This window comes from Myiozetetes cayanensis, unplaced genomic scaffold (assembly GCF_022539395.1).
Source record: "Myiozetetes cayanensis isolate MyiCay16 unplaced genomic scaffold, myiCay2020 scf4, whole genome shotgun sequence".
Taxonomy (NCBI): Eukaryota; Metazoa; Chordata; class Aves; order Passeriformes; family Tyrannidae; genus Myiozetetes; species Myiozetetes cayanensis.
In genome coordinates this window covers 33606615-33618974 of record NW_026087631.1, presented here as the reverse complement: position 1 = coordinate 33618974, position 12360 = coordinate 33606615, and the positions used below count along the sequence as shown (strand labels likewise).

At 43.1% G+C, this 12360-nt stretch overlaps 1 protein-coding gene across 2 annotated transcripts in view; it reads right to left on the bottom strand.

Annotated features, from left to right (window-relative positions):
- Window positions 1-6461, bottom strand: part of EDIL3 (EGF like repeats and discoidin domains 3) — a 221630-nt gene extending 215169 nt beyond the window's left edge. For both annotated transcript variants that reach the window (XM_050329114.1, XM_050329115.1), the window contains exon 1: window positions 6205-6461. In XM_050329114.1, coding sequence (XP_050185071.1) covers window positions 6205-6271 — 67 coding nt within the window. In that variant the 5' untranslated portion in view covers window positions 6272-6461. The remainder of the gene's footprint in view (window positions 1-6204) is intronic.
- Window positions 6462-12360: the final 5899 nt, after the last annotated feature.

Genomic DNA, 12360 nt, shown 5'->3' with positions numbered 1-12360 from the left:
CTTGTATGTACAGAACTGCAGTGTTCTGATAAAAGTATTTTCTTGTTGGAAATTTTATCAGTAGCTTTAAACCAAGAGTCAGCACCTGATCCTGGTTGGGTTGTGCCTTTGGACCCGACCCCAGACTCCCACATACTCACCTGGGACCAGAGGCAACAGAGAGAACTCCACATCCAACATATCTAACCTTCCACCTCCCCTGGGGGAGGTCTGGCTCTCTCCCTTGCTCCCTGTGGCCTTCGGGTCTCACACAATACACACATTTTATTTCTCTCATCTTTGGTTTCCTGCTGGGATGTGCCAAGGCTCCAGCCCTGGCTCTGCTTGATCTTCCTGATCCTGCTTACCCATCTGCTGCTCCTCCCTTCTGTCATCTGCACACTTCAACTTGCTGCTTTAAATATTGTGTTTAAAAATCATAACTCCTCAAAACTGAAAACTTGGCGTTCTGCTGCTGCAGGTGGAAGAGCTGAGATAGTCCAGGATTCTCCATTTAAATGGCACAGATGAACTAGTACTTTCTTCTCTATTTTCAGACAACTTAAACAAACTCTTATATCTGTATATGCCATAAAAGAAACCAAAAAAAAAACACCTTTTGCCTACAAATTAAACAATTTTAGGGGAACAGAGTGAGGAATGCTATCATTATCCTCAAAAAAAAACCCAAACCAAACAAAACAAAAACAACAACAACAACAAAAAAAACCCCAACACTAGACCTTTTTTTGTTGTATATAACTATAACTTTCTTGCATAGAAAACCAATTTTTAGTTGCAGTATTTAGCTCTGCAACCTGAGTTGACAGGATGAAGATATCTTATTACTCAAACTTCTAAGTATCACACCAGGTGTGAGGCAAATAAATGGACGTAACTCTCTAAAGTGAAAATATACCAAAATACAGTATGTATGCAGACAGCCACTACACATTATGTAAAATTAAGATGTTTTCATGTGTGTTTCACATGATAATGCATTCACACACGCCACATATTAGCTAGATTAGCTGGAGACTTTATTAGATAATCACGATCTGCTTCATTTCTCAGCTTTTAAAACTTAAAGTAGAAGAGCACCCCCACTGTGATGAAAGGTAACGCAGCTTGCTGATTAGAAAGAAGAAAACAAACTAACTGAAAAACCCTGCAAATATATCCAGTACATTCCCACAGCAGCAAGATTGGGATTTGATAAAATACAAAAGCATGAGGAGATGGTGCAGATTCTGTGCCTCCAGATTTCTGGGACACCAGGTGATAGTTCAAATCCTTGCTCTCAGAGCACCCAGGTCCACAACTGCAGCTACTGTTTTTGTATGGACCCATGCTCTAGTCCTGCAATGCAAACGGACAAAAGCTGCTTTACCCCCTACACAGATTGTTAGAAAATCAGACATACCCTGCTGTCACTACACACTGTAAGTAGTTCTCCCTCAAACATAAGATCCGAGTCTTCTATAAAGATAACAACCTAGACCCATTATCACTCATTTCTCAAGCTGACATAACACACTGACTTTAGGCTCCTGTTGCCTTTCCCCTAGGTTCTCCCCTTAACTTTAAGTGAAAAATGTGTATAGGTCATCCAATATAAGACAGCATTTTTCAGAGGTTTTAATTTTGCAGATGTTGACATTCTTACAACCCTTCTTTGGGTTTGAATCTTTTTTAAAATCATCTTTTTTAATGGATCATCTGACCAAGGTTTTACTGTAATTTCACTGTGAACATGTTTTGAAAGTTGAAATAAATTAATACCTATTTGTCATTCAATCTATATTTATTCAAAATCAAGCTAGGCTTCAGGTGTGCTACAAAGAAGCCCAGTATCATAGAGTCACATAATCATAGAATAAGTTGGGTTGGGAGGGACCTTAAAGATTAACTCATTCCAACCCTTGCCATGGGCAGGGACACCTTCCATTATCCCAGGCTGCTCCAAGTCCCATCCAACCTGGCCTTCGACACTTCCAGGGATGGGGCAGCCACAGCTTCTCTGCGCAACCTGTGCCAGGGCCTCACCACTCTCACAGGGAAGAATTCCTTTCTAATATCTAATCTAGCTTGTAATGCAACACTGATCATCCTTTAAGATTCCAGAAATACTCCTGGCTCTGTGGCTTACTTGAGTGTGAAATATTTAAGAACATAAGAGGATGAAAACAGTAACATACTAACTCCTATGTGACTCACAGTAAATTTGAGAATAACTCAGGCTTATCTCTTGACTCTTGTAGTTTCATAAACTCCACTTCCCCAGACATCTTCACTCTGAAGGGCTATCAGGGTGTGAGGTTTTTACTGCTGTTGTATGGACATGTACTGCACAATCAGCTAATTTAAGGCATAAAAATCACTCTCTTAATAAAAGGTTATTGTCTTTTGAAACGATTTTCAAAATGGATCATTTCCTTGACTTGGAACCTGATGATTACCGGAAAAATGTGGAGGAGGGAAGATAACACAGTGCCCCTTTTTACTACGCTGCCACTGATACACAATCTTGTATGAAGTATATCCCTTGAAAAAAGACATAAAAGAGAAGGACATAAAGGGCAGTGAAATAGGAAGCTGGACACATTAAAAAAACCCAACTAATACTAACAAAAGTATTAATTCCAGTTGTAATAATGGCTTGACATCAAATTCTGTCCTGGGCTGACCAGACATGTACAGAATGCAATAGTATATCCTCTATATGCTTTCTGGAGGCTATACGAACAGTCATGGAAAATCAATTTGAATACAAATGTAATTTGTTAAAAGAACAGTGAAAATCATTATGCAGGGTCACACTGTCAGCAGTTTGTAGTGAAACAATTGCTGTCCAAGCATGCAAAGCACTTGGTAAAACAGAAGAATCTTGGTCTTTAAAAGTTTCTGTGATCTTTTCAGCCTTTTAGTATAGTTACTAGAGAACAAAGCTACAGTTTACCTCTCATTTCCCAGCACTCTTACTCCTTGCAGCTCATTCCAGCTGCAGAACAAGGCTTTATAGAAACTTCTAAGCCTTAGAGTGAAGGTTCCCACTGAAATCGAGAAAAAGCAACATCTTTGAAACAGTTCCTTCAAAGTTCCAAAGTATTTATCTCGGGCTGACAGGACACAGACATAAAATAAAGAAGTAGGTTTGACTGGTTTTGGCAATGTCGATATCATTTTTAGACACAGCATACATAAAAATTCAGCAGCCCGATAAGTGGAAAAGGATGATACGTCTTAGGGATCCGCTTCACTCGAAAGACAACTCAAATGGTAATTTTCAGAAGGTCCTATTGCAACACCATTTATCACCAAAACATGGGATATACTAATTTTCTGTGCACTTACAGCACCATTACCATAGCTAATCAGCTTACCCTATGGCCTGAGGTAAATCTGGGGACTGAAACAGCCACCAGTTTTAATATATGTTTTCCTTTCTTCTGATCACAGTTTTTACTGACTGTTCTGAAAGGTATTGGTTTATTTGTCCCTAAAAATAATACACAGTGGGGACTAAGGAACCTGTATTACAGTAGACGAGATACACTACATTTCTTCCACCTGAGATAATTTCTTGTACTCTGTGTAGTCACTCTGGTAGTTTCTGTTTTGTTCACAGCAGAACACCATAGTGGCTCTCATTCAAATTTGACCAAGAAACAACAGCAACAACAGTAAATGCAAAAGCTTACAGACGTTTTGAAATATATATAAAAGGATATTGATTATTAAAAATGTACCTACATCTGTCTTGCAAACTAAGGGTTTGAAGTCACTGCACCCTTGAAGCCTGGTGTCATTATGTACTTGCATATAAACACATCTCTGAAGATCAGGCTCCTGCTACAGTGCATGAGATTGCAAATTTATCAGACTGGCCAGGAAGAAGAAAATTACAGTCTCCCGTTGAGACGATTTTTTTCATCGTCATCATTAACTCTCTCGATTTTCTCACCCTTTTCTCTCCCTTCAAAACAACAACAAGAAGACAAAAAAACCCAGACTTGCTGATATACTATGTATTCGTACCAAACAAAAAAAGCAAAAGATGTTTTTAGGACATTATTAGTAAACAGGATTTCAGCTTCCCTCATTAATTTGCAGAGCCCCAGTAAGAAAAGCAGTTGGTATTATTCTTTTAGAGTAGGCTTGAAATGCAGGTCAGTAATGAAGTCTTTGACTTAACTTTGATCTGCACTTGGAATTTACCCCAAAAGGCAGGGAAGAAGCACCCACTGCACTTCCACAGATATATATTGTACACCATTACTCTAATGGACTCACCAACAAGTAGTGTTGAAATTATGTGTAGGTGAGTTTTGTATTGTTCAAACCTGCTTTCCAAAGAGTTTTGGTTACTTACAGGGTCATTGTAACTTTCAGAGGATCTATTAAAAGTAAACGTTATGACAGTCTACAAAATTAACCCAGTATATCAGACCTGTCAAGCAACATTTTGCTTTGTTTCAGCAGAAAGAAAAGACTGTATAATTTTCTCCTGTTTCAGTTGGAGAGCCAAGGACTAACCTTCAACTGAACAGTCACAGCTTAAGCAATCACAGATCAAATGGATTTTTTTCCTTCCTATTTCACTCCTGCTAGAAAATCTATTAAGTTCTCTCTGTTCTGAAGTTACATAAAACCAAGACAATATTGTAGAATTTAAGGAGAAAATGTCCCAGATGTGAACTACAGTCCTACGGAAGCCCAATGCAAAGCACTTATGACAAGTCTAGACTTTGTGGTACACACAGCTATCTTTTGCTTGAAACAAACAAAAAAATCCAAAACCAAACAAACAAAAAACACTTTGGGGGATAATCTGCAGGTACAAGGACACATTGCATAATCTATCATGTGTTCACTGCAACTGTGTGAATGTTATCAGATTTTGAGAAGCCACTGTGCTGAATAATTTAAGGTCTAATAAAATATTCAGTTTTACCGATACACTGGTTTCACTTAAAAAAAAAAATAAAAAAGTGAAGGGAGCAGGTATAAAAGTCAATAGGAATACTCATTAGGACAACAGTTGTTCTGTTAAGCTTGGGAAAGGTACAAGTGGGAAGATAAAAAGGTCCCCACGCCGGATAGGATCATAGGGAGGGACAGAATATCCGTGGCACAGGGAGACGCTCGGAGCTCGCAGAGGACGAAAGGCTTCTCAGGGGGACGCGGGGGACAGGAGAGGACCTTCGATGATTCCCAGGGGACCCAGGGTGGTACCGGAGCCCAGCCCAGCGCCTTCCCCGGCGGGTGTCCGGGCGGGAGTCATAGGTTGGACTGGATGATCTCAGAGGTCTTTTTCAACCTAACTGATCCTGTGATGCGATGGGACGGGCAGCGAGTGATCGCCCACCACCCCGGGCGGCCCCTTGTGCTGCAGGGAGACGGGTCCCATAACCTCCTCCTCCAGCTCGTCGCAAGATGATGTCCTACAACTTTTTTAATGCAGGAGAGAAAACGCCCATAGCCCGCACTAACTAATTATTATAAATAATAAAGAGAACTCCCAAGAGCTCTAAAGTTATCTTTCTGGGTTAGGGTTGGCTCTCCATCTCTCCCTTTTTTTTTTTTTTTTTTTTAATTATTTTTTTTTCCCTTTAAGGGGATGAGACACCCAGAAGGCGCCGTTGGTGTTTTAGGTGGGGATGCCCTAATTAGAAGGAGGCAGCAAAAGGGTCGCCTGGCAAGAGCTGCACGCTGCTGCCGAGATGCTCGAGCCTCCGAACGCGTTCGCAAAGTGTTCCTCGGTTTGCTGGATATCTGTCTCGGAGCTCAACAGCCTCCAAATTTACAGTGAAGACCGGTGGCTGGGGAGGGTTGACGGGAGGAGGAAGGGAAAAAGAGACGTGGAGAGCTCTGCGGATATTAAACGTAATCCAGACGAGCGGTTGGGAAGGTTTAAGCTCTCACGGCTTTTCTTTCCCCTCTATTTAAGCATAGTTTCAAAAACAGAACAATTCTGAGGACAGGTCTGCCTCCGATTTCTATTTCGAATGCAAATATTAAAAAAAAAAATATTTTATATATATATATAAAAATACTTATCCACAGAGAGAAAAAGGAGAGAACAGACTGTACTCGGCTCGGAATCGACTCCCTGCACTTGCACTCGGACTTTGCAGGAGCTCCGGTGCGACCCAGTCCTCGGTCCGTCCCCGCTCCATCCCCTGTCCGTGACCGCTCCATCCCCAGCGCCCCCCGAGTGCTCACCTCGGGCGGGGCGCGGCACCGCCAAGCTCCCGCAGAGCGCCAGCCAGGCCAGCACCGCGCGGCTCATCCTGCTCCTCTTCCTCCTCCTCTCAGCCGCCTCTTCCGAGGGATGCGAGCGGTGCCTCCGCCGGGCGCTGCGCTGCGAGGATGCTCGGCGAGGGTCCCCTTCCCTTGGCCAAGCTCAGCCCCTGCTCCGCTCCCGCAGCCTTTCCCACCGCCCTACGCGCGGCGCGGAGCTCGTCCCGCCGCCCGCCCGCTCTGCGCGCCCGCCAGGTGCCGCCGCGCCGCCAGCATGGCCCTGCCTCCTCCTCCTTCTCCTCTCCCTCCTCCTTCTCCTCTTCCTCCTCCTCCTAGGGGCGGTGCCACGGGACACACCCCGGCCGCGCCCCGCCCGCGATGCGGTGCAGGATATGGGATGCGGGATGGAGCGCCCGGTCGGGGATGGGAAGCCCTGGCTCATCGTGCGGATGCTGCCGCAGCTCCCTGTTTGCTCTCTCTGTACCCTCGGAGTTCCCCTCCCGTGGCTCAGTCCCAGAGGGTACCTGCCCTCGTCTATCAGGTTCACGCAGGTGTTTTACCCTCCACGCAGGTGTTTTTCACTCCACAGACTTGTGTCCTGTAGGTGCTGTCCAAGCCATGAGCTGCCTCAGCTTAAAACCCTTCCTGAACATCTAGACGGGGAACTCGCGTAGAATCACAGTCATAAAATGGTTCGGGTTGGAAGCGACCTCAAAGGTCATCACATCCCGTGGTCAGGAACACCTTCCACCACACCCAGAAGATGTCTGTTCTTCCACCTCGCTCCCCTCCCCAGGTAGCATGTCTTCCTGCCCGTTACTGAGATGAAATTAAAGCAAGAATGCAAGACGTGGTGAAATTTCAGAAGTAGTGCAGCGTGGAGGACGAGAAGGTCTCCTGTCAGACTACTATGCGCTTTTTTGGTTTTATCTCTTTTTTCCTACTTGGGTGTATAGAGCTACAAGAGTGGAAAAAAAAAATTGCTAATTGCCCAGTGGTTGTCAAAAGTCTTTTCAGACATTTTATGTCCATAACTTGCATCCCCTCTACATGCCCTAATAGTAAAAGACCTCATATTAATATTATATTAAGCTGTAATGCAACTGCCGAGTGGGAAGAATGTACTGAACAGCACTGCGCTGTTAAGAACCCTTTCTGCAGAAGCTGCGGGCTGTTTGCATGACAACAAGAAGAGACATCGTGAAACTAGGAGTGGAAACGACCCGTTAAGTCGTCTGATCTGTTGGTTATTTTGGCTGGCACCTCACAGTAGTTCCAGCATTTCATTTAGCAAGCCCTTTGTCTGCCATTAAACGCCTGTCAGTGGCAGGGTGACAGCCCTTCCCTAAAGCTCTGGTTTTACATCTCAGCTCGCAATTAATCACATTTTTCTTTGACATTGAAAGTGTTTTGGTTTCAACACACTGCATTGTCAGTAAAGATTTAAAAGGACCAGGATTTTTTGCGCTGGTTAAACTATGAAATTAACAGAAATAACACACCTTGACAAAGAGCATTTGACACCCAGAATCCCAGAGCATTTTCGGCTTGCATGCAGAGCAGTGGTGCACACACCAAGTGTGCACTGCATCCTTCATGGAGGCACAAGACTCTCCGGGGGCCCTTAGCCAACAGTGATGGGATAGTGCAAAATTATCCATCGGGGTAGGACAGATAAAGGAAAAAAAAAAGTCTCCCCTACATTAACTCAGCCCACACCAGTGGAGAAAATACATTTTCACAGGCTGCAATCCAGTGTTTCTCTGTGGACACTCAGTAGCTTGTAACATCCACCAAAACTTCCATTGTCTTCACTATAATATGCACAGTTCACCTGACAGCATTCACGTGGGCTGCAGTCATGCCTTGGTTTGGCTGCACAGGCGTACCTGTGATTGCATCACTACCTCCGCAGCAACCTGGATTTTACACATCAGTCTCCACACTAGATATCTCCCCGAAGAACTGCTGTCTGGAAGGACAATACTTCTATTTCTCCCTAAGGGTTGCTTTGCTGTCAGTACAGAGATAGTGGAAATTTAGGAAGCCTTAACAAAGCTCCTGATATTAATGCATCGTTTCTCCACAGCAGTGCTAATTTTACTGCTTATCTCTGTTTTACAACCAAGAATCCAGCTGTCATAATTACAAGGCAAGCTGCACTATAGCTGCTGTGGCAGCCCAGCATGCCTGCACCCCCAAGTGGCAGGCTTGCTTGTTGGTTGTTTTTCTTTGTTTTGTTTTGTTGTTTTGGGTTTTTTTTTTATTTTTATTTTTCTTGAGGGAATAATCCTGTAATGCAGCCTCTTTATTCCCCCAATTAGAATAAATCTAAAGGGCCTAACTACACTCAGTACTGGGAAGCTTTTTTCCATTGAGAGCCCCGTGACTAGCAGCTGATTAAAATGACACAGTGATAGTTTCTTCAAAGCCAAGCATTGTTTATTCAGCCAAAAGGGATGAAACAACAAAAGGTTTTTATGTCTAATTCTTACCTAAAGTGCAATGCCTTTTTGTTTTCAGATTTTCAGTAAGTTTTATTCAATAAAATCCACCTCCCCACCTCAGAGTAATCAAACCTTCCTTCAGCTTACTTGCTGCCCCACTCTGCTGGGCTCTTCTTCATGTGCTGCTTCCTCCTGCTTGTTCTCGTGTGTTTGTGGAAGGACCTTGGCTGGGGGCTGTTTCATGAGGTCCCCTTCATCCGGCACTTTCCTTCAATTGTATTTGGTTTCCTTAGCATAGGGCAACACATAACTCAGCTCCAGTTCAGTGCTGTGAGGATGGCTCCTTGGTGCAGACTGTCCCTCACAAATCAAACGTAATAACGACTTGCACCTAGGTTTTCTTAATTGGATTCTGTAATACGTATCAGCCAAATGGTGCTATTTACAGTTCTAACCTGGGTTTCACCCAAGAATTCCTTTGTTGTTGTGCTGTGGACTCACAGTTCTTCAGCTCTGCATGGCCAGTATTGTCATCAGGGTTGTTGTGGTTGCAGCATTTTCCAGGACTCTCCTATTACAGTGGCCTCGGTGAAGATGCTGACCTAATGTCCTTCATTGTCCTTTAAAGTCCAGAAATAGTGTATACTAACCATTTCTTGAGTATTCTTTTTTTGACGCAATGGCCTCATTGGCAGCAGAAAAATATGCCTTGTGACTGTCCTTTGTTAGTACTGTAGGTATGTAAATATATTTTTTATGGGGGAAACCCCAAGACCAAAGGTATCCTGAAGATTCACTTTCCCTTATTCTGTTACTCGTCTGCAAATTCTTATTGTGTTCCTAACAGTAGAGGTGCTTGGCTCAAATATGGACAAGATGGGACTGGCATGGCACAAGCCATTGCAGCTGAAGCTGACATTCTCACCTTTTATATGAACATTAATATTTATACTCAACACATAAATATCACTTCTTTATATTTGTTTTTTGATATTTATCTTCAAGGCAAAATTCTTCCTTCAATCACCTGAATTCATGATGTGCTTTGTGTCTTGGAATGTAGGACCAAAGTGGGCTCAAGAACTGCCAGATATTAACCCTTAATAGCTCTATCATCCTTTTTCTGCCATCCATAGCATGAACATAGGACATGAAGTCTCCATTTAATTTTTCAAACTGTTTCCACTCTTCAGGACAATTTCTGCAGAGTTTTAGTTAGCTGCACTCTAGTATCCAACTATTTATTTTATTTGTTTACTAGTCATTCAGGATCAAGAACTCTTGTGCACCCATTTTTTTAATGTTCTCCATCTAAATGATCAGCACTTTTTACCAGGAATTTCTACCTAACAGACGAGGGACCGTAGGGACTGCCGTGGGGATCCACGACATCCCTCTTAGGCTAAGGATCCCCACTAACCTTCTGCAGAAGAAGGGGTAGAGTTTTTCCAAGGCAAACCCCCAATATTTTAACTGGGAAAGCACTATTCCACAGCTGTTAATGTCCCCAGTGTTTTCCTCCATCTTACTTTCATGAGTAGCTTATTTTTCCTGCGTTGTTTTCTGTCTTGCCTCACATGCTTGAATTAACCCTTTGAAGTCCTACAGTATATTAAACAGGAAAAAATTATATCCATTAGAAGTGTAGGCAGCCACAGTGCCCTTATATAAAGAGCCATCAGTGAAGGAACCAAAGCAACAAAACTGAATGTGTGACATGAAGATGTTCTTAGCATAAGAAACAGAATAATGGTTAATGTTCAATGTTAGTGACATCAGGTCTAACACTTGTTACACAAAAGATGAACCAAGTAACTCCCACCTGTGCTGCAGCAGCAGGAGAGTAAGAGCTAATCCTAACAGTTTGCCAACCTCTTGCTGATTTTAGCTGTCATCTAGACAGGGTAAGTGTAACCTGCCAATTACCCTATAACACCTTTAGGGTATCTTGGATACAGGCTTTGTTTAGGAGATTAGTTTTATCACTGCCTGCCATCACAGCACTGGCCAGATTGGAGCCTTCTTAAGGAGAGATCAGGACGGGTTCAGAGACCAGGGCACACAGGCAGAGATTATATTGCCACCTCCGTTATAATTAGGGCTATAAAATCCACTGCTGCAAGCTGCAGAATTCCCCATAATGTTTTCTAATAATATGTACTTTGTTCTTGGGGGATTTGTCAACACAATTGGCTGCTCTGATTCTTCAAACTTCACTGTGCATTTGAGAAGAGATAATGCATCTGTCTGTCACCACCACAGCAGCACTGCTAGAATTATTCTTTGGGTTGACATTGCCTCTAAAAAAATGGGAGCAATCCATTCTTTCATCTTTTCCCAAACACAGACTGATCCCCCACTTCTTGAACATGCAAGGTTTCCTGTTAAAAGTAAACATGGGTTTTGTGGCAGATCTTCCTTCCCTCAAACCTCTCTGGTTCAAAAGCATTGTCATGTAATACTCCATCACAGGAAAGGGAGAGAGGCTGTGCAACACAGGGAAACACTCAAACTTCATTTAAAAAAAAAAAAAAAAAGAAGTATTTTTTTCTTTCAGTCTTTTGCAGCACAGTTTTTTAATTTTTTTTTACTATTTATAGAAATAAAGTAACAAAATCAGTGTGATAGTTGGTTTTGTTTTCCTTTCTTTTATTTTGGAAACAGGCCTTTACTGTCTGCAGAGGATAGTGATAAAGAATCCTGTCTAAATGTCTGAGAATGTTTTAAAATTAATCCTTTGACTCCCATAACACGAACTTGTAATGCCCACAAGAACATAGAAGAGGAGAAGGGTCCACCCCTGAAATAAGCTACTCCCATGTTTTGTTGTATAAAACCTTTTGCAGACTACTGAAGCTACAATAATTTCAGCTGAAATTATTCCCTACCCACTTGTGAAAGGAATTTAGATTTGTGGGTTCTTTCAGCAGAACTAAGATCTGCAGAAGCTGAGTGTGTCTGTTCATGTGTCTTTTCAGTGCCTCTGCACACAGTTTGTCACCAGCACCACATGGTTCCTCCACTAAGTATATCAGAAGTCTGAGCTAAGGATTAATATCACTCCTCTGTTTGGCTGAAATTAGGGTTAAAAGGTGAAGTCACGTGACAAACTGGGATCCCAAAAATGGGGATGAAAATCATCCTCCAAGCCTCCGGGACATCTAAATTTGGGATGAAAAGAATTCCCTAAACCCCCCACAATCCCCAAATTGGGGTTGAAGAGTGTCCCAATCGCCCAAGACATCAAATTGGGAAGGACAAAGGTCCCTAAAAACACACTGGATCCCCAAATTAATCCTGGTACCTTCCAATTGTGGGCAAAAAAGGTCCCCAAAACCACCTGGAAACCCCAAATTGGGGGTGAAAACCCCCGGGGCCCTCAAGCTGGGGGTGCAAAGTTTCCCCAGAAATACCTGGGACCCCCAAATAAGGGTGAAAAGCATCCCCCAACCTCTGGGAACCCAAAATTGGAGGGGGTGTGAAGGGTTGCCAAACACTTCTGTGACCCCCAAATCAGAAGTGAAACGGTTCCCCAAACTTCTGGGAACCCCAAAACAGGGGGGGAGAAAGGTCTCGAAATACATCTTGGACCACCAAAATTTCTGCTCAGGCTCCTATGCCAACAGGTGGTGATGCTGTCAGTGATGCTGTCATATTCCTACTTTCAGCTGAGCTCAAGTCCCTTGGCCAG